Source organism: Hetaerina americana, unplaced genomic scaffold (assembly GCF_022747635.1).
Source record: "Hetaerina americana unplaced genomic scaffold, ioHetAmer1.1.p SCAF_1, whole genome shotgun sequence".
Taxonomy (NCBI): domain Eukaryota; kingdom Metazoa; phylum Arthropoda; class Insecta; order Odonata; family Calopterygidae; genus Hetaerina; species Hetaerina americana.
In genome coordinates this window covers 23,204,102-23,231,890 of record NW_027286069.1, presented here as the reverse complement: position 1 = coordinate 23,231,890, position 27,789 = coordinate 23,204,102, and the positions used below count along the sequence as shown (strand labels likewise).

Here is a 27,789-nt window from a genome sequence, read left to right as displayed (position 1 = left end):
TATGGAAAAAGCATCAAGATGAATGTCAACTGTGCCCTTTCGAAATACACAAATAATATTGCAACATTTTCTACTTTCCAGAAGAATACAGAATACTTTGAACAACACTTGTTTGTTTTTAATCGCTAGATTAATTCATTACATTCACATATCTGCAATTATTCCTCCTGCGGTCCACTATTTCCTGGTGAAATGACATTATTTCTCCAAAATTCTAATGTTTTGCAGTTCAATTCCACATTTTTCCCAGTTAATTCCACCTATTTCCATGAATTCAAGGTTGGCTGGTCCACCTGTGTGTCAGACTTTTAAGTGCTAAGGTATGATAAAGAGGAGCACTTTAACCGAGAAGAAATGATGAGCATTATAACCAAGAATTCAACAACACAAAATATTAAGAGAAAATATTTAATCAATAATTTACATCTGTGGCATCAATGACAAAATATAAATCCACCCAATCACAATGAGCAAAAACCACTGCGTGACTTAACTAAATGTGATCACTCTGGAGAAATACTCGTTTAAAGAGCAGAAAATATTACAAAAAACTTCACAGGGTGAAGAAAAATAACAAAGTTAGACTATAAATTCCATACTAAAAATACCTCTTGGTTGATATAATGAAATTTACAGATTTAGACACAACTAGTCGCATATCACATTGTGTGCGACATGAAAAAATGGAGTCTTTTTTTGTTGTGACGAGATGACTTATCAACCGAGGAAAAGTACAGGAGGATAGAGCCTGAATGGAGTGGCAACGATTACCATGGGAAAACAATCGAACAACTATTTTTTCCTTCCCCAATCAATCGAACGATTCCATCTTTAAAAAACCTTTCTTTCTTCAACCCCCTCACTTTCCACTTCACCCTTCACAGCCCCAGTTCCACTCTTTCCTCGCATGAACACTGTGTAACTGTATGAAAGTCCTTAGTGCTTCAGGTACCACCAAACCATTCTGACTCTTAAGCACTTTTGCGTCGACCGCTTTCGCTGCCATGCATTTCAAGCTGAGATTCATGTGTGACCGAAGAATCATTCTTGCTTCACCTGAAATAATGAGAAGACTTGACATTTTAGAAAAAAGCACTCGAAAAAAAATGAGTACGAAATTCCAAAACAGTTACACAACAAGGGTTGTCTGAAAAAAAACTTCCATCCTAAACATCCGAGATGACAGCACTAATTCAACAAAAGATTTTGGGAATGTAATTGCACATGTGCTGAAAGGCAATCACCAAAATTTCAGCCATTCAGACACTAATCTCAAGGAAGAAGATCCTAAGGCCAATAAAAATAATTACGAAGAACTCCTATACCGGTATTTTGGTCACCAGGTGACCATCAACGGGGAGAAAATCAAATAGGGCACTTGAACTTGGAGGAAGAATGTGCACCAGGCACTGTCCAAAGTCAAGTGGACTTGGCTTTGGACTTGCCTTGACTTGCCACTTGACTTTGGACAGTGCCTGGTGCACATTCTTCCTCCAAGTTCAAGTGCCCTATTTGATTTTCTCCCCGTTGATGGTCACCTGGTGCCCGAAATACCGGTATAGGAGTTCTTCGTAATTATTTTTATTGGCCTTAGGATCTTCTTCCTTGAGATTATTTCTTTAACAGCCGATAGCTCCACATCCTCCAATTCAGACACTCACAGTTGTTGTTTGACATTAGTTTGAGTGAGTAGTTGTGAGGGTATTTGTGAAAATGGAAAAAATTGAATATGAAGCTGTCATTGAATATTTGTTTATGAAATGTAATGAGACTACACAAATCAAAGACGAGTTGGACACTGTGCATAGGGACTCTGCAGCATCATTTATGACTGTGAACTTTTGAGCAGTTGAATTTAAAACATGGCCTAACCAGCTTGGCTGATGATGAGCATTCAGGACAACCAAAAAAATCTCGAAAACCACCATTAACATCAAAAAAAGCTCAGTAAATGGTACTGAACAATTGTCAAATAAAGGTTAATAGATAGCAGAGGCTATGGGTATATCAAAAGAATGTACTTGTCATATGTTGACAGAAGAATTAGACATCTATATAAGCTATCCGCACGTTGGGTTCTGTTCTTGCTCACTTTGGGTCAAAACCAAATTCAAATGAACATTACCGAGGCCATGTAGGAGCAGTTTTAGCAAAGCAAGTCAAGATAAATTTTTGAGTAATTTCATAGCTGTAGATCAAAATTAGATCCACTACTACACTCCTGAGATAAAAGAACAGTCAAACAGTGGAATCCAAAGGGTGAACCCATGCCGAAAAAATTGAAAACGGTTTCATTGAACGGAAAGGTTATGGCAACCAGTTTTTTGGAATAGTCACGGAATCATGCTCACTGATTTTCTTCAAAAAGGTTTTAACACAATAATGGGAGAGTATTGCGAATCCTTGCTTGACAAGCTGAAGATGGAAATAGCAACAAAATGACTGGATTTGAAGAAGAAGAAAGTGCTTTTCCGACAGGACAATGTACCTGCTCACACATTTTAGACATCACCATAGCTAAAATTCATGAAATGCACTTAGAATTGCTTCAACACTCACCATATTCACCAGATCTGCCCCCCCAAAGCGACTTTTCCAATCTCTAGCCTTTCATTCAAAGGACAGAGATTTTCATCGGACGAGGGGGTTATTACATACGTCATGCCTATTTTGTGGAGAAAGACGTCACCTAATATTTGGATGGGCTTAAAAAAAGTTAAAGAGCATTGCTGGAAAAAGTGTATCAACTTAAAAAAAGGTGCAACTTTGATCAAAAACAAAAATAAATTTGAAGAAAAAATGACTCATTTATTTGTTAGGCTAGAAACTTTTCAGACAACCCTCATAGTTTGACATGTGACACATTTTTCTACAGCAATAATGCAAGAATCATCCTTAACAAAAAGTTATAACACATGTACCACCCACTTAATACATGCTGGCTTGATTTTCGTCCAGTATGCCTAATATGTTCTGGTTAAAACTCATGGTTTTTTGGGAGTGAAGAATTCACGTCAACATTTTTAGAAACAGGATTTGTAATACTCACTATTCACACAGTCTATCATTTTATATCTCCCATAAATGTCAGTCTTTGTAGGCATGCAATAAAAAATTAAATCAACAAGGAATTAAATGTTATTGAATAATAGTCACTCACGTGTTAATGCCAGATCTATGGGAGTTTTTCCTTTGTTGTTGACTGTGTCTGTGTGCGCCCCAGCTTCAACCAAAGCCAATAATATTGTTTCGAGATTTGAGTGATCCCTACAAAAAAACAAATTGGAAAACATTTAAAACTTCTATACATGAATGAGACATATTCACAATTATTTTCCTGACTAAAAACATTGACGAAATTTTGTATATCCCTTTGTGCATGAGCTCCATCGATAAATCAGTCATGAATTGTGATAGACATGCTCCAGAGTGCTTCCAGCTGAACTAAACTCCGCATTAATCTATCTAGTGAGCATTTATCAGGGTTTCACTAGATTAATGAAACTACTCATGATCACTGAATAAATAAACTTGGTGTTTTTTATAACGAAAAAACTTCATAAATTTTTTTGTGTGAAAAAAATGCCAAGTTTATTCATTCAGCATTACAAACATAATATTGCTAAATAACTGACAAAACATTGGAAATGCCAAATGAGTCAACTTTGTAAGCAGTCACATCAACAACTCAAGTACCTATGCAAAGGAAAAAAAGCTATCTGTGAGATCATCGCTCAGAAACGTCAAAACATATAGCATCTACAAAACTTCTTTGGGTGAGGGAGGTCATTTTCATGCATAAAAAAAAAGAATTTTACAACCTATTCTTCTCGGAAAAAGTTGAAAATCATGTTAAATTTGAAAGTATGAGGCATATTCGAAAAGTAAGGGTTGTTTGGTCATACAAAAAATACACACATTAGAAAAAGTTTTTGCAAATAGTTTCAGTTTCTCACAAATCTACTTCACTTTTCTACAGAGTCCCCGTTCACTTCTTGGCACTTTTCATAAGTCTGCACCAGCTTTTTTTTCTTTCCTCGGCATAGAAGTTTGCCACCTGGGAGATTTGAGCCAGTAGAAAAAATTGTGGTCATGAGTTCCTCCTCATTGTCTTCAAACCATTATCCATCAAGTCACTGTTTTAAGAGGAAGAAGTGGAGATAGTCACAAGTTGCATGGTCAAGACTGTATAAGAGTCCAAAAACACACATCCACTCAAATTTATCAGTTTGCACACAGTACGAGGGCGGTTCAATAAGTACCCGGGTTAGAAATGAAGAAACCATTTTTTCAAAAAACGTTTCTTTTATTTTTCAAAACAGTCCCCTTTTAGAAAGATACACCTCTCCCAACGTTCCAGCCATTTTTTTAACCCCTCCTAAAAAATAGGATTTGTCGAAGTCTCCAAAATACGCCTTTGTCTCGGCGATAACTTCCTTGTTTGAGCTAAATTTTTTTCCCGCGAGCCATTTCTTCATGTTAGGGAATAAGAAAAGATCGCAGGGAGCCAGATCGGGTGAATACGGGGGCAGGGCGACAGCAATTCATAACATAGTTCACGCAGTTCATGAAGTTGACAGCCGGATCAGCTTGTGGTCCACCGTGAGCAATCCCGGCACCCATCGGGCCGACAATTTTTTCATCGCCAACTTATCATGTAAAATATTAATTGCCGTTCCGGTCGACACACCCCCAGCCTCTGCTACTTCGCGCACTTTCGTTCGTCGATCAGCGAGAATCATGGCGTGGACTTTTTCAATGATTTCCTCAGTAATCATGTCTGCCGGGCGTCCTGGTCGCTCCTCATCAAAAACAGATGTTCGCCCACGTTTAAATTCGTTGAACCAATATCTAACTGTGGTCATAGATGGCGAAGTGTCCCCATAAACAGCATCCAACTTTGCTTTTATCTACTTGCATTTCTTCCCATCCAAAAACAAAATGCAAATTACCGACCAATACTGCTTTTTTTCCATCTTAGCAAAAATCACGAAACACGTCTTACACTCGAATGGCTGCCAAATCCAAACTAACCTTTGAAACAGTCTGAAATTTGTTTCACCGTCGTTTGATAGATGGCAGCACACGATGATAACATAAACTTCCCTCAGGAATGCCCTTTGTCATCAAACACGGGTACTTATTGAACCGCCCACGTATGTGATATCCGAGCTTTGACATAACAATCGTGTTTTTAGTGGTACGTCCAACGAGAGGAAATTTGTCAGCCAGATCATTAATCTTCAATTGTATCATAGTTCTCGGTCCACTCGTTTAAATGATTTCATTGGCCTGGATACTGGGCCTACCACTTTGCTCTTCATCATTACACATTAGTGTGGCCATTTTTTGAAGTAACATAGACACCATTGTATCACTTCACTCACTCATTACTGTAGCACCAAAAACTAGACACAACTCTCAATGAATTTTGAGTAACTGATAGTCGTTTTGCACACAAGAATCGAATCACAGCATGGCCTCCATAGTCCTAGCCCTTGATTTTGAGTGAAGGGCTGCCATTTCTATAATCACTTCACAACTGGCGGATGTGATGATTTTTGCATGCATCATTATCTTGTCATTCACCCTTGGGCACATGACTACTGAATCAAAACAATAGCTTCAGAAACAATCAATAGATGACACTGTGTGCATACAACTTTGTTCCGACCCACCCCAATATTTAAATATAAGAAAACAGGCCTTACGTTTCGAGTATGCCCCGTAATCACACTAATTTGCAGATAGCAATGCACCATGCAGAAGAAATTTTGTTGTTGCTCAGGGTAGCGCAGGTATTTAAAACTAGTGCCCAGCACATAAGTTACATTAATTTTGAATTTTATTAAAGCCAATAATATATTCCCCAAAGGAAGGAGGAGGTTAGGGAGAGAAAATCATGACTTCCATAGTCCTAGCCCTTGATTTTTAGAGAAGGGTTGCCATTACTACAATCACATTTTTTTATTTCATTAAGAATTTTAACAAAAATTATGTTATTATTATGAAATGTATGCCATTTTTTACTCTCCTTAACTTGATGAATTGATGCTCTCTGCGAGTCAATAATTTAAAAGAGTCACATTAACAAAACTGACACAGCAGAGTGGAAATAACAATTAAAAAAATTGCCCTCAAGATCACTATGAAATCATATCTTTTGGTACATGTATCAAGTATCAAACCTTGCCAACGACAAGTACTGGGCTACAATGTGGATAGGTGTGTTTCTTTCCATGTCCATCGCATTGATATCGGCTCCACACCTAATCAGCAACAAGGCAACTTCTACAGATAAGTAACTGAAATAAATGGGAGAGGAGGATTTTTATTAGCATCTTGAACGTGAGACAACTCGTTGCATCTAAAATTTTCAAAATTCATGTCACACCTGCACATGTTACAGTTGCGAACGTTGTGGACCAAAAACTCATTTGAGTTTACAGCCATGTGCAGTAATGTCTTTCCATCCCTTCTCCTAACTTGCAACTTGTTCAGCTGAAACACCAAACGATACACCCGGTACTTTGTATCCTCCGTTGATTGAACTGAGGTGACTGCATGACTCCCGTTCTGTTCCCGCATAAGCTTGGTTAATACCATCAGAATGTAAAGCACTGCGACCAAATTACTCTGCAAATCTTCCTGAAAAAAAAAGAAACAAAAATGTGGGCTGTTAACAAAAAGTCATCTCAGTTTCAATCGCAAAATGTAAAGCAGGTGAGATTCTAGCAATCTAATATAAGTCATACGAAGAAGCTCGACTGCTGCACACAATGATGGGATAGAAGTACACAACATGTTTCATCAGTTAAAAAATTTAACAAATCACATGCCAATGAAACAGCAATTACAATTAGGATTGCCCCACTTTGGAAAATATATTTCCCTTCTTGATATTGAATTCTGGCTGTCTTGAGGGTCTCTTAAACAATAATGACAAGCAGAATGAATAAAAGGAACTCTAAAATGGTACTCTGGTTCAGTGTAACCCGCTTAAAGACTCTTAAACTCTGAAATTTTGGGGCTTTTTAAAGGAACAAGATGCTGTGACGAAATACCGCACATACAATGTCACAGGCATTCGTAGTCGTACGCGAGGCGCCACAGTCCACGAGGTTAAAGCCAACTTTAAACACTTAAGGTGTTTTCACTTTGAGAAATTCCAAAGAAACTGCGGGAGATGCCGCAACAGTAACTTTAAACGGAGTCCTCCGCTAATGTGCATTTCAGTGCAACAATTTCAGAGCGTAAAAATCATTCGCCTTGATGATTTTTACACTCTGAAATTGTTGCATTGAAATGCACATTAGCGGATGACTCTGTTAAAAGTTACTGTTGCGGCATCTCCCGCAGTTTCTATGGAATCCGTTAAAAGACTGTTGTTTTGTTCCAATAGGAACCCCAGCAAGGATATTTAGACCTACTGTAACCACTTGGCTACATGTCCTTTTTCTAACTAACTTGAGGAGTCATGGTTGACATACGGCTATTCAAAAACATTTATTAAAGGCACAAGGCATTCTTATAACTGCTCTTGTAGTGATTAGATTGGTTGCAAGACAACTGAACCATCACTTTACAGCTATGAACTAATGTTTATCAATTTGCATCGTGTGGTGAAAGTCTGACAGAGTAACCATAAGAACAAAAGCTGTGCCCTGATTCTCTTACGTCTATTCTCAGAAAACTTAATAGTACAGACAGAACATAAAAATCTCACCTTTAATCTTTGAACATGTGAGAAATCAGGAACATACACTGGAGGGATTACTCTGTTATTCTTAAGCCCCGGTTGCCAATCATACAGTATGTTATCAGAAATTATTCCGTCAGAGAACATGGCATCAGCATTGAGAAATGGCATCAGCTACAACTTTTTCATCTCATCTTTAAAAAATGTCATGTAAACGACTCAAAATTAAGCTTCCCTTTGGTTTCTTGTAACTCTTTGGTGTAATTTTCATACAACAATATAATTTATTTAATGCTTTGCGATGTGAGTGGTGTTTAAAGAGGCATTTGGATTCAAACAAACAATGAACAATCCTTTATAAAAGTGAACAGAAAATTTCTTGTTTCATAACTTCATTTTATATTATATTTATTTTAAGTTAATATGCCTAACTCAACTATTTTTTTAGTGAGCAGTTTTTTTTTAAAGTCATTTCATACAAATAAAAATGGGGATTACAGTCATACATTTTGGCTTGTATACGTTCTTCTATAGCTTAGCTAAATAATCCAATTAACTATCTTTTACAAGTTATAAATAAATGAAAGGACTAACTTTGTAGTTCCACACGAACAATTTATTCACACGACCTGGGTTTCGAAGTAAAACTTCATCATCAGGTTCTACTTCGAAACCCGGGTCGTGTGAATAAATTGTTTTGTGTGGAACTACAAAGTTAATCCTTTCATTTATTTATAATGAATCGGTTCCATAAAAATATGCCAGAAACCATCAATTATCTTTTACGAGGGCAGTTCAATAAGTACCCGTGTTAGAAATGAAGAAACAAATTTTTCGAAAAAATTTTTTTTATTTCTCAACATAGTCCCCTTTTAGAAAGATACACTTCTCCCAACGTTCCAGCCATTTCCTTAACCTTTCCAAAAAAATAGCATTTGTCGAACTCTCCAAAATACATCTCTGTCTCCGCGAAAACTTCCTCATTTGACAAATTCCAAAGAAACTGCGGGAGATGCCGCAACAGTAACTTTTAACGGAGTAGTCCGCTAATGTGCATTTCAATGCAACACTTTCAGAGTGTAAAAATCATTCGCCTTGACTGGAATTCGAACCCAGATCCCTCAATATCCGGTCGAGTGCTTTAGCCACTAAAGCTACCGAGACGTCCTCTTAAACTCTGAAACTTTGGGGCTTTTAAAGGAACTAGATGTTGTGACGAAATACCGTACATACAATGTCACAGGCATTCGTAGTCGTGTGCGACGCGCCACTGTCCACAAGGTTAAAGCCAACTTTAAACACTTATAGTGTTTATACTTTGACAAATTCCAAAGAAACTGCGGGAGATGCCGCAACAGTAACTTTTAACGGAGTCATCCGCTAATGTGCATTTCAATGCAACAATTTCAGAGAGTAAAAAATCATTCGCCTAGTCAAGGCGCTTTTGCACTCTGAAATTGTTTCCTCGTTTGAGTTAAATTTTTTCCCGCAAGCCATTTCTTCATGTTAGGGAATGAGAAAAAGTCACAGGGAGCCAAATCGGGTGAATACAGGAGGTGCGGTAGCAATTCATAACGTAGTTCATGCATTTCATGAAGTTGACAGCCAGATCAGCTTGTTGTCCACCGTGAGCAATCGCGGCACCCATCTGGCGGACGATTTTTTCATCGCCAACTTATCATGCAAAATATTAATCGCCGTTCCGGTCGACACACCCCCGGCCTCTGCTACTTCGCACACTTTCGTTCGTCGATCAGCAAGAATCATGGCGTGGACTTTTTGAATGATTTCCTCGGTAACCATGTCTGCTGGGCGTCCTGGTGGCTCCTCATCAAAAACAGATATTCGCCCACGTTTAAATTCGTCGAACCAATATCTAACTGTGGTCATAGATGGCGAAGTGTCCCCATAAACAGCATCCAACTTTGCTTTTATCTCCTCGCATTTCTTCCCATCCAAAAACAAAAAGCAAATTTCCGAACGATACTGCTCTTTTTCCATCTTAGCGAAAATCACGAAACACGTCTTACACTCGAATGGCTGCCAAATCCAAACTAACCTTTAAAACAGTCTGAAATTTGTTTCACCATCGTTTGATAGATGGCAGCACACGATGATAACATAAACTTCCCTCAGGTATGCCCTTTGTCGTCAAACACGGGTGCTTATTGAACCGCCCTCGTACACACCTATGTTGATACCAAAACTTGACTCACAATGATCACATCACTCCTTAATGGTTACTTGCAGATATCCACTAAAAAGATTTACTGTATATGCTTGTTAATTGGCTGATACAGTGCTTAAAATTAGTAATTAAAAAGTGCTTCAAAAAGAAGTACTTAAGATTACCATTTATATTTTTCCAATACCCAATAATTATAAATTATGAACTTTTGTTTGATGCATATTCTCAGGTAATTGGACTAAAAAATATGATAAAAGCATAAAACTCTCAATGGTGGTTACCGAGTTGAAAATTATCAATATTTATTTCAATTATTTCCATCCATCACCAGGGTAAACCATTATCAACAATAATGAGATTTTCAGTTTCCTGAAGTTCACAAGGGCTACAAGTTCTCATCCTCATTCTCATCCTGTAATGATGCTCAATATTGAAGCAGCGCCCATTCAATTAGAAATACATGCATGTCAATGAGCTATAGTATTTGCCCCTAAATAAAAAGCACACCAAACGTAGTGATTGCTCACTGTTAACGACTTGTAAGAATAGTCAAGGGTCATTTGCATGTGCGGCAGATGTCAGAAACTACCAAAAATGAACAAATTGAGTAGCGTCAGGCGTGATGTAGTGCAAGTCGAACATAATGAATGACTGATCGTGGCTGTACTTTTCCACTTGATAAAATTTTTATTTTACAACCGGGTTTACATGTATTACACCTGATGATGATGTAATACATGGAAACCCAGTCGTGAAATAAAAATTTTACCAAGTGGAAAAGTGTTGCAATCAGCAATTCATCGCAAAAATGAGTTAGCTGCTCTCTTCACTATGGGGCTGAGATGGTATTGAAATGAAATTCCAAACATGCACGTCCACTTTTGTTAGGAATAGGAACAAGTAGATAATTTTAAATTCAATATATAACTTGCAAAGCTTACATTAGGATCGCTTCTTGAAATTTAATACAATATAATCGCCATTTCGTTCTCAAAATCAAGCAGAATTTAGGTCTATTCATGAGTCACTGCTAATTTAACCAACAATATTTCAATTAACAGATTTCAGTGTTGATGTAGCCTTCATACATTTTCAAAGGGCCACCACCTAAAGGCCTTTGACTGATTAGTCTTTAGAAATAAATTGCAGAAGGAAATTATTATAAAACAAGAGAAAGAGAGATTTTGTGATTAAATACAAGGTGGGAGGGAAGACAAAAGTTCATCAGTCAAACAAACCAATATCTGTTCTGGGTCTCCCTTTGGTCCAGGACATTGCAAGTTGGCTTTATTATTCCTCAGCTCCGCAATAGCAGATTCGAGCACTTCCTCCAAACATGAAAGAGATGGAGGCAGGTTCGAATGAATCATCAGGGAGAATACCTGTAAAGATTCAAATGAGATAGTATCTATGATAAATTTTTTGAGTTGACAATGCATCTTATTATTAAAATATGAACTGATAATCCTTTATCCCTCGATTAATATTTTACCAAATTAACACAATAAAATTTTGTTCCCTACTCAAGCGTAGAAGAACACAATTAATTACAGGTAGTAAAACAGCCCCATATTCTGGCTAGACGTCTAAGCCTTTGGCTCCATTATCGTGATCATCATCTCATACATCAATTAACCTGAATGGATCAGTATTTTGATACCCATTCAACTCTTCCACAAAAGATAATGAGAAACTACAGTAGACATTCAACGCCCTTTGCTTTTACTATGCCTTGGGGCTAATGTAGGTGTTGCAGTACCAGTATTTATTAGAAGGATGTGATCAACAGTTGAGGTAATTTACCCCATAGGTGGGTAATTTGGTGGAGATTGGATGCCCAGGGTATGGAGGAAGATTAAGTGACGAGAAACCCAGCATCAACATTAGCCTGCTCCGATAACAATAGGTGTCAAGAGGTTACACAATTTAACATCCCATCCGACAGATGGCATACTCCAATTGAAGTGCTCTCTGCACACAGACCCCCAAAGAACAGATCGGGATATCTCTAAAAAAAATCTGCCTCTTCAGTGATTCAAATCTTGGGAGATCTCATGAGTTGGGAGCAAGTACACTAACCATTGCAGCAACCAGATCCCCTAAGTTAAAAGGAGTTGGCTTCCAGAAACAAATAAGGAAGTCACTGCACATTTATACATATTAAATCCAGGTAACGAACAATTAGATTTCACCTGAGCAAAACGAAGCAGGTCCTTCACAATGGGCACATCATTTTTCAGACGCAAACGGAGTGCATGCATCCACAGTTCAATGCTGCGATCAAATTGAGAAGCATCGGCAAACACTGCCCCACGAAACACCACATGAGTGGACACCTGAAATGAATCGTCATAGGCATTAGTTCTCAAGCCCAGGACCTGTGAACAAATTTTCAGGTAAAGTAAAATAAAACCAGGCATTTATTTACTTTGGAGTGGCAAACTGGTGTGGCCTTAGAAAATAAGAAAAAGCATATGAATGACGGGTGGCTAATTGATTTCTTCATAGAAGTTGGATATTAATGCCGGTAGTTGGATAAACTTCCTCGTTAAGCCACTGAGAAGAAATTTATTTAACAACTAAAGCTGCTCATGTAAGCTTGGTAAGTCAACCATTACAAATCCCATCCTTAATGTATGCTAGTCATGAATGAGAAGGCTTAAGTGACTGCGTTTAGAATTAATTTTCCCATAAAAAAACCACAGATTGACTGACATTCATCAACATTTTCAGCTAAAATTTTCTGCATATAGATGTGTGGTTGATAATTTATTGGTACCAAACTTCTACAACATAAAAAAAGTGTGAACCTTGAGTGAGAATTGTGTGATAGGATTCCTTGGCTCTCAGATGTCAAAATCACCTCTCTGAGAGGAAATAAGTTTGCAAAAGAAACACTTGGTTTTTCCACATAAAATATTTATTCACGACCTAGGTTTCGACGCTCAGCGTCATCTGATGACGCTGAGCGTCGAAACCTAGGTCGTGAATAAATATTTTATGTGGAAAAACCAAGTGTTTCTTTTGCAATATGTATTGTTTCCACAAAGTGACGCCTGAAGTTATCTCCTTTAGGAAATAAGTTAATAGTGAGATGGTAGATTGGTCCCAGTCATAGGAACAACTTACACAAACGTCACTTTATTTGCAATCCCCAGTGGCGTCAGTTCTTTAGAGGGATTTCAAAGATACCTCCGCGTGAAAACAACAAAATTTGGTCAGATTGAGAACCTCAAGGATCCCACACTGTTTTATCAAAAATTCAATTCATTTTTCTACGATGGCACTAGGGATGTTGAGTGAAGATGCTAAAAAAAAAGACAGCATGGAGATTTGACCAATTCGGCAAGATGATAGGCTTAGATGGGATGGTTATGAGATCTGTGTTTAGAGAAGGATGGAAAAAGTAAAATGGATGGAAAGGACAATAAATGAAGAAGCACTAGGTACAGGGGAGACCAAAATCCAAAGGAGACAAGAATTATTGGATGGCAATTTTGATAGGTGTTGGAGTGTTGAAGGCTGTGATATGAGGTCTGTCCAATAAATATGCAAACTGAGGCCATAAAAACTTTATGTTGCAAAATTTAGTCTCCATCGATTTTGTCCCCTTCAAAGTACTCTCCATTCATAAATTCCAAAGAAACGGCGGGAGATGCCACAACAGTAACTTTTATCTTCTTTTCCACTGTTTAAAGCATCCTTAGAAGTCCTCTTGGCAGTGAGGCTTTTTAGTTTTCTCATCTTTTCTTGCTTTATTGTGTCCACATCTTCCCAGTGATGTCCTCTTATCACATTTTTGCAATTTGGGAATATGAAAAAGTCGCGGGGGGTGAGATCTGATGAATAAGGAGGATGATCAAGGATGGTGATTGAATTTTTTGCCAGAAATTGGCGAACAATCAGTGCTGAATGTGCAGGTGCATTGTCATGGTGTGAAGGATCCATCCATCATGTTTGGTTAAAATAGTGTTCACTGTTCATTTTCCTAAATTCAGTTCATCAGCTATCGTTCGGACAGTTTTTCGATGATCAATAAGGACAGGGGACCGCACACGATCAATGTTGTCGTCAACACAGGTGGTTGAAGGTCGTCTCGGCCTTGCATCATCCATGGCATCTCTTCAGCCATCTTAAAAACACTTCATCCACTTGAAAAAGGATGTTTTCTTCAGAGCATTATCACCGTAAACGGCTGTCAACATTTCAGTAATTTCTAGATAACTTTCACTGCACTTCAACAAAAACTTGATACTGATTTGTTGCTCTATGATTTTGTCAATTTCCATGCTGGACGAATAGTAAAAACAAGGACAACAGAAACTAACATAACTGACACCACACACACAGCTCGATAATCCGCCAAGCACAGACGTCTCATTGGGTCTCAGGCAACTAGCGCCACTAGTGGGCGGGGCTGTAGTCCGCATCATGGCCGCCAGATTACACCAGTTCTTGCATTTATTGCACAGACCACATACATAAGGGAGAATGTTAGGAAGGTGACATGAGAGAAGGAAAAGGATAGAATGAAGTATGGTAAAAAGTATAAGGAAATGTATAAGGATTAATTACAGCATACAGTATCAGGCTTAGAAGTAGAGCAGTTTTAATCCTTAGGACCATTCAAAGCCTGCCTTAAATGGTAGAGTACCATAAACCATGATCAGTTGCACACGTTCCAGTGTATGAGGGGTAGTCAATTGAAAACTGAACCCAATAGCATCAACCTCACGACCCTCACCAACAAGGGCATAACCCAACAATTGCATGCATCTGTGAGTTGTCACTATGCAGTTCTCCTACCGATGGCAGTATCAATACGCAACAAAAGTGTTGCCCTCTTTTGCAAGGACTATGCGTTATGGCAGGGGTTTGGTTTTCATTTGACAGCCTACAGTAGAAGTGGTGCATTGAGATCTTAATTTAGTAAATGTTTAATACATTTTTCAACAAATAATTTGTTTAACATCATGATCAGCAACAATGTTGCCACAGCTAAGAAGCTCTCCCTTTCATTTTTGAATTTATAAAACCTAATAAGATTTCCAAGTAAGAGTAGCACTGGAAATTCCTTATCTATTCAGAGAGATCGCTGCTCAACCCCAGTAACACATCAAAAAAATACAGATCACACTTGTACTTAATGATAGAGATTTTCCTTCATCATTGTCATCATCAGGTCATCTCCTTTGTTATTTTTACATGCTTACAAAATAAGAGTGGGTAAAGCAATGTGCCAAAGTTTATTAGAATTTAAAATATATAAAAAATGAATTCTCCATAGCACCTCTGGGTTTGCTGGGCCAAGTATCCTTTCCCGAATGCATAAACTCTCCATGTGCAGTGCATTGAGATCAAAGCGTATGGCGTCGAGCTCTTCAATATTCTGGCACTCGATGTGATTTCCATATGCTGGAATCGGAAGACATTTCGGCTTGGGAATCGAAGGCTCCCCACTGCCTGGAAATCTAAGTTCCATTGTACAGCGCAAATAATGAAAAGCAAGTTCTGGACAGTAGTTATCCTTGTCATTGGCATATGATGCACCAAGGAGCTCCATAGCATCTATTTTTTCCTCTCTTGACACCTGGTAAATTTAAGACAAAGGCTTATAAAGTACTGATCATGAAATAGTAAGGGATATTAGCATACGACTGTCATTGCTTGATTTTACTGAGGGCTGACAAGAACTGAATAAGGTGTTACATAATTAATGTCCAAACATCCATTCAAAAAAAAAAGGTTCAACATTTTGAGAAAAACATATTGAACAATCTATGGAACTTTTCATATTATCACATTGAGGCATATACATACGCAAGATAATCTGAGCAGGCAAATGCTATCTTAAATAAACAACTAATCACCTCTCTCCTGGTAAGAAGGTACTCCACAACTGAAGCACGAGTACGCACAGCAGCTACCATCAACGGTGTCATGCCAATACCATTCTTAGCATTCAGCTTTGCCCCTCCATCCTCGACCAGAGCACGAGCGACATGATCCTCTCCGCATTCGGCAGCGAAATGCAAAGCTGTGGCCCCACAGTGAGCACTCTCATTTGGATTGATGCCGACTGACAGCAAATATTTCACCACATGCAGGTGTCCCTGCCGGAAGGACAAATACATCAACAATTATCTCCAACAGCTGCAGAGAGAATTTTGTGTGCAGCTTTCAAGAGTGCATTGCATCGGTTGATGTGATCAGTTCTTCATTTTCAAACATGCAGAAAGTCAGCGAGTGGGCTGAACTTATACTTCCACAATTTATTAAAACATATTAGAATATATGAATTATTTGACACATTGATTTGAGGGAAACCACATCAACCCATGGGCTTATTATTATATATTTTAGTCTACCAACTTAGGGTGGATGGTATTGGTCTTTGGCACCACACACTGCTAAACATTAACTTAACACAAAATATCCTTACGACCCCCATATTACTAAAACTTATTCTTTAGCTCTGCATACTTGCTAACTCACTCAATTACATTCAAAATTAATACCCCCCCTCCCTACATCTTGCTTTCCTAGCATACTCCCCTACATTATCATCATCTTAAGTATCCCATTGCCTCTCTCAGTATTCCCTTGCATCAACTTGTCCTGTCTCCTTTGAATTTCTCCTTGAAAAATCCTTCTCTCACTTCTTTTTAAATGCATCTTTATCAAACAAAATTATTCTCTTAAGGTCCCCACCACTCTACCCAACTGCATCCAAAACACTTCCAAAATATGCAAACCGTTTCTACCAGTTCTGGTTTGTGTACCAAAACTTCAATGCTTCATCTCAACCACCCTACTTCTCAAGAATCTCGTTACTTTTGTTTCCTTAGGATCATTCTCATTCCATTACTTATAACTTTCTGAATCGAAAGGCATTTTCCATATATTTCTATGCCTTTTGTGGTGTCTAAACCAAGTGTTTGTTATGAATAACCCCCATTATTAAAAGGTAATCTAATGGTTATGGTAGGTTTTTAGATGGGCACAACTACCAAATAAATATTTTGTGACTCCTAACAAAATACTAAACCCAACATCCTACTCTACATGAGGTCCATCTTCATCTCTGAGTACTTTCTTCCTCCTTTCATCCCGTCCAACATTCCTATCCTGTTCCTTCCCTTTCTTCTTTTGCCCAACATTCTACCCTCTATCACAGTCTTCAACATCCCGCTGCCGGTCAATACCCCCTTCAGCCACTTTTCCTGCCTCCATAGGATTGCTCCCAACAAACCCCTCTCATCGCCCACCATACCAAGTACTTCCTCATTTGTTTTCTTCTCTGTCCATTTCACCTTCTCTCTTCTTCTCCACAACCACATTCCAAAAGCCTCCAGTCTACATCTATCTTCCTGCTTCAATGACCACCTTTCCGCTCCATACATAGCTATGCTCCATATCAAAGTTTTTAAGTCTTTTCTTAACATCCACACTCAACATCCCCATCATCAACTCCCTCCTGGTGAAAGTCTCTTTGCCTAGCGCAATTCTTCTCCTTACGTCCACACTACTTTGACCGTGTTGGTCCAAAACACTTCGGAGATACCTAAACTGTTCTACCTGCTCTAGTTTTTGCCCTCCTATTTTAATGTTTAGCTTAGCCTTTTTCTTTCTAGAAAATCGCATAACCTTTGTTTTATTAATATTGATTCTCATCCCATACCTGTCGCACTGTATTTCCAATTCACTCAGCAATGCTTGCATCCACTTGGCTGACTGACAAACTAAAGCTTGGTCATCAGCGAACCTAACTGATTTTACGAATTCCCCGCCCACCTTCATTCCTACCTCCAGTTCTTCCCATGACTCTTTGATCATTTCCTCTGCATACAGGTTGGACAGCAACGGTGATAATGGGCAACCCTGCCTTACACCTCTTCCTAACACTGCCCAACCGGACTCCCCGTTCCCCACTCGTAACTGAGCAGTCTGAGACATGTACAGGTTGCGGATTAGCCTCCTTTCCCTCCTATCTTTTCCTATTTTCTGTAGAACACTCATTAGTTTTTCCCAATTCACTCTATCAAATGCTTTTTCTAAATCTACGAAACAGGCAAATACCTCCTGGTTGTGTTCTATATTCCTCTCGATTAATAATCTCATTACTGCAATGGCATCACTTGTATCTCTGCCCTTCCTCAACCCAAACTGATCATCCCCTGAGTAATCATTTGCCCAACTCTCCATCCTTTTGTTGATGACCCTAAGAATAACTTTAGCTGCATGGGATATCAAACTTATTGTCCTGTAGTCCTCACATATATCCTTGCAGAAATCTATTGCTTTCTCCTTATGGTCATTTATCATTCCTAAGTCATAGTCCTCCACCTCACTAACATCTCTTCTTTTGCCTAACACGTAACGTTCCAATTCCCCACAACTGTAAAATATTTCCTTCCAGAACACTCACAATTCTGTATTCATGGTGCATATTCACATTTTACAATGAAATCAGACTAGATCATTAACCAACCTTGTAACCAGCAATCATCAAGCAAGTGTTATTGTACTTGTTAGCACAGTGGATATCTGCAGAATTCTCCACAAGGTACTGAACAATGTCAAGGCGTCCATCAAAGCAAGCAGCTCTTAGAGGAGTAGATTCAGTAGCTGTTGGATGATTTACATCTGCTCCGGCTTCAACCAATAGTTTAACGACCCCCAAGCGCCCCGAGCCTGTGAAAAAATTCCAATGATATAGATAATTCCTAAATACTCAAACTGAATGATTTAATCTTATTAGAAAAAATAATACAACATCCAAATCTTAATTTAACACTCCAATAGAACTATTTTTACGAGTAGTAAGTGAACATTACGATTTAGTGAGTAATTAAAGTGAACATTATGATTATAACACTTATTATATTCATCCAGCCACAATTATCAACCTAAAAGTTGGTTTGGTAGATGAGGGTAGCGCTCACCTATAACTAAGCCATTTATATCATGTGAAATTCACAAGTCAGGGTAGGGGGGGGGGGGCAGTTCCTTCCCCTGTGCCATCTATGATTTCCCAGGAAGAAATGGTACCCGAAAAATCACAATTCTTCGGTGGAGCTGAATTATATTCATAAAAGGGAACATTATTAGTACCAAGCTAAAAGCAAATGTGACTAAATCATTAATTCAAGTTATCAATCTTAGGATTGGTATTTAGTGGCACTCAAAACTATCTTGTTCCCTGATAATATCATCGAACACTCATAGCTCCTAGCAATATTTCTCAATCACCCTTTCCTTATAATTCACCACTGGCCCACCTCTGAAATTCTTCCCGTCTTTGTATTTTCCTTCAATTAGGATCTTCATTCAAGTGCCTCGGGATAACACGAGTTTGGTGTCTCATTACAACTGTTTATTTATACTAAATGCATTCTGAATGACAATCTCATCGTTCAAATTTTAATGAAAAAATAATGTCTGAACTAACTCTAGAGGAGCAATTATTATGATTGCTTCTGCTCTGCCCTTGACTGTCTCGAATACTTAACAAAAAGTGTTTCCTTACATCAACGAATTCCGTTCCATACTCTCCTAATAACTATTCATATCTGACAAATATCGATAAAAATTAAAAAGTTATACATCTCGGGGTCTAATTCGAATGACTGTCATGTACTGAATAATTAATAGTCAAGGCTTTCAGGGGAAATTCTAAGCACCAAGGGCTATCTACCCTCCGTTTCACCATAATGGCGACACGAAATCATGGTGTAAAATATTTTCAAAACTTTTTAAGGTAAATTCATCAAATGGCAAATGAAAAATACAAGTCCTTGCGGCTGACCTTTTAAATGAAACACCTTATACGAAATGGAAATGCATCAGTTTAGAAGAAATTACAACGCTGATTAACAAAAGTTAAATACGGAATTCAGAACAACATTTTATAGCTGGAAGACAATGACTACCCACCAGCAGCACACCAAAGGGCACTAGCCCCTTTAATAATGGATCCATCGAATCTCACCGTTCCTTCTTTCTCTAGATCTGGTTTGAAGAAGGTGAGTAGCGTTTGCACAACTTCGACATGTCCTCTTCGAGATGCAATTATCAGGGGGGTGCACTCTTGGCCATCATCTTTAAATAACTTTAGAGTAAATTGTAACCTTATGTGTACTTTTCAAGTGACTTCAAGTTGTGAACAAACAATAAGAAGGCATACCTCGTCAACACATTCTTGAACATAATCTTTAGATAAATCATCCGCATGAAATTTTCTCAACTCGATTAGAACGCAGTGTAATGTCAATGCCAATCCATCCTTGGCAGCAAAAAAGGCTTTTCTTTTAAGGTATTGTTCCGTCTCTTGTTTGTTAATATCTGTTGTTTCCATAGAGGACATAACCTGGAACTATTTGAAGGCAAATTACCTGGAATGACCCGCCCAGCTTAAGTATATATGGTATATATACAAAACATCGTTCTGTAACAACTCGCGACATCCACGGAAGACTTATTTCATCAACAGAACCGAAACAAATGAAATTCGTTTAATTCTTGCTGGGATGACAGCGCTATATAATTCGCAGTATCCAGTACCGCGAAGATCAAATACCGGAGAGAAAGTAACATAATTATCGTGTTGAAATATATGATTACATATAGGGTTTCTGAGAAACATTACTTTTTATAAAAGCAAACTATTGGTTAATTAAAAAGTATATGCTGATTTTTTGGGCAGAATATTGATAATTTTCATTAATTTTGATGATCGCCCGATATGCAGAACAGATATTCTTTTCATTCACCTCGTGGTCTGGTGCCGCTATTATTTCACCTCGTCTTTTGCATGGAGAACTTCTCAACTGATAAATCGGAATTTTTTCCCAAATTTAATTTATCAGCACAAAACAAGATTCTTTTTGTTGAGAAATTGAAGGTTTCATAAATAAGCAAATTCGAAATTCTTACTAACCGGAATTTTGAGGTAACTTACAACTCATTATGGTCTGTCCCAAACTAGGTAGAATCAATCCAGGAATAAAATTTATTTCAGATATCAGCACAAATTACAAAAATTCTGCAAAATAACGCCCTTATACATTGGCAATACGATGCCAGCGCCTTTGCTTCACTCTATGCAAATTGACACTTTCCATAATTAATCAATTTCCCCCCCTCTACATCCTTTTGTTGATGATTGTCAATACTATCTACTTTATCTGTGTGCTAAATCAAACTTATTATCCAATAGTCATGACATACTACTGCTTTTCTTTTTCTTGGGAATCAATCTGATTACACCAAGTCTTCCAACAGCCTTGCTCTCTAATTAATGCCATGAATCAGTCCGACAAAATTCCTCCTTTACAGTTTTCTAACCTCTTAATTCATTCCACAGAAATACTGCCTAGCCCCTGCAATATGTTCAAAGTTCTTTAACCCACATCTCAGTGGAATACAAGGTCTGTTCCAAAAGCAGTAGGACTAAGTCAATTAAATAAAAATTTATTGTCAGAATTGATACATTCACTCAAAAGCCTTTGAAGTACCACTCTTGCACATTCACACACCACTGCCAGCAGGTGCTTCTGGAGGGTGGTGCCCAGAATGCACCCTCATCAAGGCCTGTTGAAACCCTTCCACCATGCCCTGGTGACGTTCTTTCCACATGGATTTGAAGTGGGGGAAGAGGAAGAAGTCTGGTGAGGCATTGCCTAAAAAATTTAAATTTGATCTTTACTAACACGGTCGAGATGTTCTCGACATCTCTGCATGCGACTTTCCTTTTGCTCATCCGAGAATACTTGCAGCTCCAACTTTGCACATGCCTTTCTCATGCCCATGTTTTCGGTCACAAGTCAATGTACATCACCTTTAGGGATGCTAAATTCATCAGAAATCATGCGAACACTTACTCTGTGATCCCTGTCCAACAAAGTCTTCACTCTCGCAAGATTTTCATCACCTTTGAGGTCGAAGGGCATCCTGTACGTTTGGCATCTTTAACATCTTCTCCACCCTTCCAAAACAACTTGGGCCAATCAAAAACACCCTATCTACCCATGGCGTTACCACCCTAAGGTGCCTTGAGCATTTCATGTGTCTCTTTCCAGATTTTGCCCAGCTTCAGACAGAATTTTATGGTGCAGCACTGTTCCAATAAACAGTGCATGATGGAGTGTAACAAGATCACGTAATAGAGGTTTCGCAAATGAATGATCCACATTCTGTTAAGTCTGAGATCCAACTGCCACCGGCCTCCAGCCTTTCCTGAGATTCACCTCCCTCGAACCCAGCCAGAGAAACTGCCATCCATCTATCCAGGAAAAAATGTCATACTATTTTGGGGCAGACCTTGTACATTGTGGGCTGCCGTACTTCTTGCACAACCTGTTCCTTATAATTAATATCAGGCAACCTACACTTTCATTAATTGTTTCCAAACTAAGCAGCAATTGAGAGCATGTCCTTCTAATAAATATGGCAGTGCCATCAAAATAACAGATGAATTATTAATAAGAAGTTATAAATTATAATTTATAAGAAGTTATAATTATTAATTAAATAATAATTATAAGAAGTTATAATTATTAATTAAAAAGTTATACATCTCGGGGTCTAATTCGAATGACTGTCATGTACTGAATAATTAATAGTCAAGGCTTTCAGGGGAAATTCTAAGCACCAAGGGCTATCTACCCTCCGTTTCACCATAATGGCGACACGAAATCATGGTGTAAAATATTTTCAAAACTTTTTAAGGTAAATTCATCAAATGGCAAAGATAAGCACTTTGAGGTCATTATTGAAAGGACAAGAGCAGGAAGCTGTTATCCTGACGGTAAGAAGGAGAGAATAAAGAAGAATTAAGGGGGAAGGGGACATGGAAGGGATAGAGGCAGGGTGAGGGATAAGTGATTCTAAGGACATTATCAGGGAAGGGTTGTTCGACTAATACTGAGAGTGGAGGGTAGGGGGTGGTAAAATGGGAAAATACTCAAAGGGTGGAGTCAGTTGGAGAGAGGGAGTTGTTTCACAGTTTGCTGTGGAAATGGGATTTTGAGGAGAGTGGTCTATAAAAATATTGTCATTTAAAAGAACATTCATATGTAATTTTACAATTTCAAGTTGCTCTAAAATATCGTCTTTTGCCCTTATGATTCTCAATACTATCTACTTAATCTGCGTGCTAAATCAAATTTATTATCTGATAGTAATGATATACTACTGCTTTTCCTTTTCTTGGGATGGGAATTCATCTGATTACACCAAGTCTTCCAACAGCCTTGCTCTCTAATTAATGCCATGAATCAGTCCGACAAAATTCCTCCTTTACAGTTTTCTAACCTCTTAATTCATTCCACAGAAATACTGCCTAGCCCCTGCAATATGTTCAAAGTTCTTCAACCCACATCTCAGTGGAATACAACGTCTGTCCCAAAAGTAGTAGGACTAAGTCAATTAAATAAAAATTTGTCAGAATTGATACATTCATTCAAAGGCCTTTGAAGCACCACCCTTGCACATTCACACCCCACTGCCAGCAGGTTATTCGTGCCTCGTATATTTCTGGAAGGTGGTGCCCAGAACGCACCCTCATCACGGCATGTTGTAACACTTCCTCCGTGCCCTGGCGACGCCCTTTCAGCATGGATTTGAAGTGGAACATTCATATGTAATTTTACAATTCCAAGTTGCTCTAAAATATCGTCTTTTGCCCTTATTTTTGTAGTGTAGCATCTCAGGATTAAATTTAAATGAGTGGGATGATTGAAGTAGATCCTTAGCTAGGAGTGATGTTTCATCAAAAGTCCTCTGGCATCTTTCATACTCTTTTATTCTAGTCTTGAAATTTCTACGGCCCTGGCCCATGCACCAAATACCACAGGAATCACACTTCACTTTATAAATGCCAGATTGTAAGAGGGGTTCTCGTTTGTCTTTTCTGCAGCAAAGGATTTTTCCAGGGTATGCAGATTATGAAATGATATATTTAACTTTCTTTTATTACATTTTCAGGCAATCTTATAGGAAAGATGACCTACAAACAATACATGACATATTATGTAGATGTAGATAACCAACACATACATGCAAACCCATATCCACAGTGGCGCATGCAAAAATCCTTTCATTTGACACGAATGCAAATACATACACTATCTTCTAACAAATTATTGCACCTTAGGAAGCAGTAGGAAATTTATCCAATAAAGAGCAAGCTAGAATTTAAATAGCAAGAAGGCATAATAGGTAAAATTAGGTATAGGAAGATATAATAAGTATAAACCTACAAGGTAGCGATTGAGCATGGTTATATTAGAATATTTATACATTTTTTTTGCAGGTTCGCCCACCTTTCCCTATCCATTTGAAAAACCCAAACCCCCTCATCCCTTTACTCCTGGTGCTGCACCCCCTGCCACACACCTTTTTGGTGGCTCGCAGGGTATTGATGTAGATGACACCAATTTTTGGGCTTTGATTGTGTGGGGGCAAGGGAGCATGACTGTGAAATAGTTTTAGATTTTAATTTTTTCTTTAAGAGATTTGCGACAATATTTACACTATAGCCATTGGATACTGCTATTAATTTTATGGTGTCCAGCTCATGGTTGAAATTTTTTATAGTTAGGGGTAAATTAGCAAGTCGGTGCATCATTGAATCCGAGTAAGACTTACTAACATTTTCTGGTTCGTAGGGTGGGAGGAATCGGCTGAGATGATAAATATCAGTTTAATTGAATGAATTTTTCGATTATTTTTTATAAAACTTTAATGGTGAAATTCTTTTACAAAATATTCATTGTTTCACACACGTACTATTCTAAAGCAATATATATTTATATATCCCCAACATCAAAAATTATCTCTTCAAATTATATGACATTAAAAAAAAAATTGCATGTAAACGTACCACTTGACCAAGAATTTCCAACCCAAAAATAAAAACCTGGACATTTGTTAAGACATAAAATCAAAGACTAGATATACTTCTTATGGTTGTAACAGGTGGCATTCCTTAGCGTCAGCATCAGGCTACTAGTGTAATATGATTATTTAGCTGTTAATGGCTACGAAAATTGATTAAAAATGAAATCTTCACTACAGAAAACCTACCTGGAACTTTATTAAGTATATGAAAATTTGAACCACGAGCATTACATCACCTATACATTAAATGTTAACCTTCATTCAGTTAATAATAAAAATATATAATACAAAAAAATGAATCTATCTAACTGGCATGAACTCATTTATTTTATTCATCATTGTTCTTGAGCGGATTAGCTTCGACTTTAAGCAAAGCGTTCATGTTTGAATCATCAACCAAGGTCTTAATTAAGGCCTCTCTGAGAGTTGGTCCGATACGATTGATTGTAGGAATTCTGTGAGACAATCTAGTCCGAGTCTTTCCACTCTTGGTAAGCTCATCGAGGATCCTGCATGTTTCCCTAATATGAGGTGCCACATCCATAGCCAAAACTGGACAATTTAAAAGCCAATAGTCCGGCACAATTGGTAGAATCATCTGATATTGCGCCGCCGTGTATGAGTCCTTTGCCTGCTTTGCTTCCATCTCCCTGCAACAGAAAAAATAACCACTTGTAAGTAAAAGACCAAAAGAGTTTAAAAAAAAATAAATGAGGCAAGTGAATTGAACAAGCATATAAAAAGAATTTCCCTCAAGCATTATATTATATACTACTGGCAAAAAAAACTCCAGTATGATGCTGCTCCGATAATTTCAAAAACAAAGATGTTTAATTCTCTTCTATTTACTAATTCACATAAGTTGAGCCGGGGGGGGTAAAAACAACCAATCATGTTAAGTTTGCTGTCATCATTTGATAAACTACTCAAAATGAGAAACGATTTGAAAATATGGTCCATTATGATTAAAATTGAGAACAGGAAGTTGACAGGGGATCAAGATGGTGAGGTGGCTATCGTACTGGCTTCCCACCCAGAGGGCCCGGGTTCAAATCCCGGCGGTGCTGAATATTTTTCAGAGGTATCTCCATCCCTACTTGAGGTGCTTTGTGGAGGGCACTTTGAGTGAGAACGCCATCCGTCGGATGGGACGTTAACCTACGGACCCCTTGGCGCCTTTCGTAAAGAGTAGGCTAATGCCGACGCCGGGTTTCTCTCCACCCTTCTTCCTTTCCTATCCATCCCCTACGGCGCAAATTACCTCAGCTGTCTGTCACCTCCCCTCAAAACCACTACTACTACTAGGAAGTTAACATAGGTTAAACTGTGTGAAGTTTCCACACAAATATGCAGTGCTGTTAGGTGGGTTTTGGAATATTTCAAAAGAAACCATTTCAAAATGATAGAATTGGCAAAGGCTTAAAAAATATATAAATGCAGAAGCAAAGATTATTTTCTTCCGTGATGACCTAGAAATGTGAACCAAATCCTAAACCTGTTTAACATTAAATGCTATAGATTCAAAATGGGAAATATAAGAAATTTTAAAGAGCCATCAAATGTACCTTGGATTGAGGATTTAGATAATTTCTTTAAACAAACGGGGAGGTAGGGGGGTTTGACTCTCCTTAAGCTTGAGATTATCTTATTTTACACATTTATCCAGATGGAATATTAAGTGAACAGTATCCCACATAGCAATCTTTGTTCTTGAAATAATCATTAATTAGGTACCGCAACAACTTTAAAATTTTGAAATATCTAACATATTTCTTTGTGTGAAACATATATACACATACTATATTCATCTACCCCCCGCATATTTATCCCTTTGGGTACCGTGCATAATCACTTCATTTCATGCAAAAATTGCAGGGCTATTTCAATGAGAAATGTAGAATTTATGAAAAATGTCTGTAAAAACATTATCATTTATAATAATTTACTGGAAATTATACATGTTACAGCAAACATACTGTCCTTTTGTAGGCATTGTGCTTTGAAGCAATTTAAAAAAAAGTAACGCAGCGAAATTATTATACTACACTGAAGTAGAGAGAGATTAACTGTTGCTATGTTTAAGACCCACAAGTGCTATACTCTGATAGCTCATGCATCACTCGGTATTTCCACAGTAAACAATGTCCCCCTTAATCGGAAAGTCCGGAGAGAAAGTGGGTATCAGGTCTTTATCTCTCCAGATGAGGGGGTAAAATGAAAGGGATGGGGGCCAAGCATGGAATTTATTGCTAAGAAAGCTTTCAAAATATTGTAATGGGTAATGAGAAACCTCACCGGGAGCAGTAGAGCAACTAAGGAATAGGCATATACCTGTAAGTCCCAGGTAAGACCAATTTCACAGCACTCATCAGAAGTATGGGACCGACGTTAAGGTCTTATTTCATATCTAGAGAAGGCACAGAGAAAGGCTGCCAGACATATCTTGGGGAGTCGCAGAAGAGGATGGAGAAAGTTACAGAAATTTTATTAAAAAAATACTGGGCAGGGAATGTTTAAAACCCAAAACCAAAAAAGAAGCAGACTCTGTGGAAAGTTCCACATACATAGAGGGAGATGAAGCTTGGGAAGAGAATTAAAGGAAGGACATGGGAAACCCTTAATTTACAGGGAGAAATAACTTGTACGAGTACGAAGTGAAAAGCCAGGTACAAAGAAGTAATGTAAACCAAAAATGATTTCCAAACAAAACTATCATTGACTGGAACAGTTTACCTGCAGAACTATTTAAGCCCTTCCTAAGCCATGTAAATACATATAAAGATGAAAAAAATGTACATGGTATTTACATGTACGGGTGAAATTTTATGTGTGAATGTAAATTGAATGCATATAACCACCTGGAAAACTTATAGCAATTTCCTTTTAACTATAATAATACATGAAAAGTGACAAAGATACATACAATACACCATGCTAGATGTTTCTTTGTTTATCTTTCACAATTGAATTAATGTTTTCATGCATAGCTGTGGAATGTTAT

At 38.0% G+C, this 27,789-nt stretch overlaps 2 protein-coding genes across 2 annotated transcripts in view; both read right to left on the bottom strand.

The window, feature by feature from the left end:
* Positions 1–392: 392 nt before the first annotated feature.
* Positions 393–20,364, bottom strand: Fem-1 (protein fem-1 homolog B). The gene is made up of 11 exons (XM_071586390.1): positions 20,074–20,364; positions 19,824–19,998; positions 18,379–18,581; positions 15,758–16,000; positions 15,178–15,477; positions 12,080–12,223; positions 11,126–11,269; positions 6,395–6,648; positions 6,189–6,305; positions 3,161–3,267; positions 393–1,056 (listed from the first exon to the last, which is right to left on the bottom strand). Exons 1-11 carry the CDS (start codon positions 20,251–20,253, stop codon positions 872–874), a joined length of 2,052 nt encoding a protein of 683 aa, XP_071442491.1. The 5' UTR covers positions 20,254–20,364; the 3' UTR covers positions 393–871.
* Positions 20,365–24,565: 4,201 nt separating this feature from the next.
* The window catches only part of elg1 (enhanced level of genomic instability 1), a 30,811-nt gene continuing 27,587 nt past the window's right edge, over positions 24,566–27,789 (bottom strand). Inside the window, exon 13 of the mRNA XM_071595888.1 lies at positions 24,566–25,438. Within this exon, the coding sequence (XP_071451989.1) occupies positions 25,117–25,438 (322 nt within the window). The 3' untranslated portion in view covers positions 24,566–25,116. The remainder of the gene's footprint in view (positions 25,439–27,789) is intronic.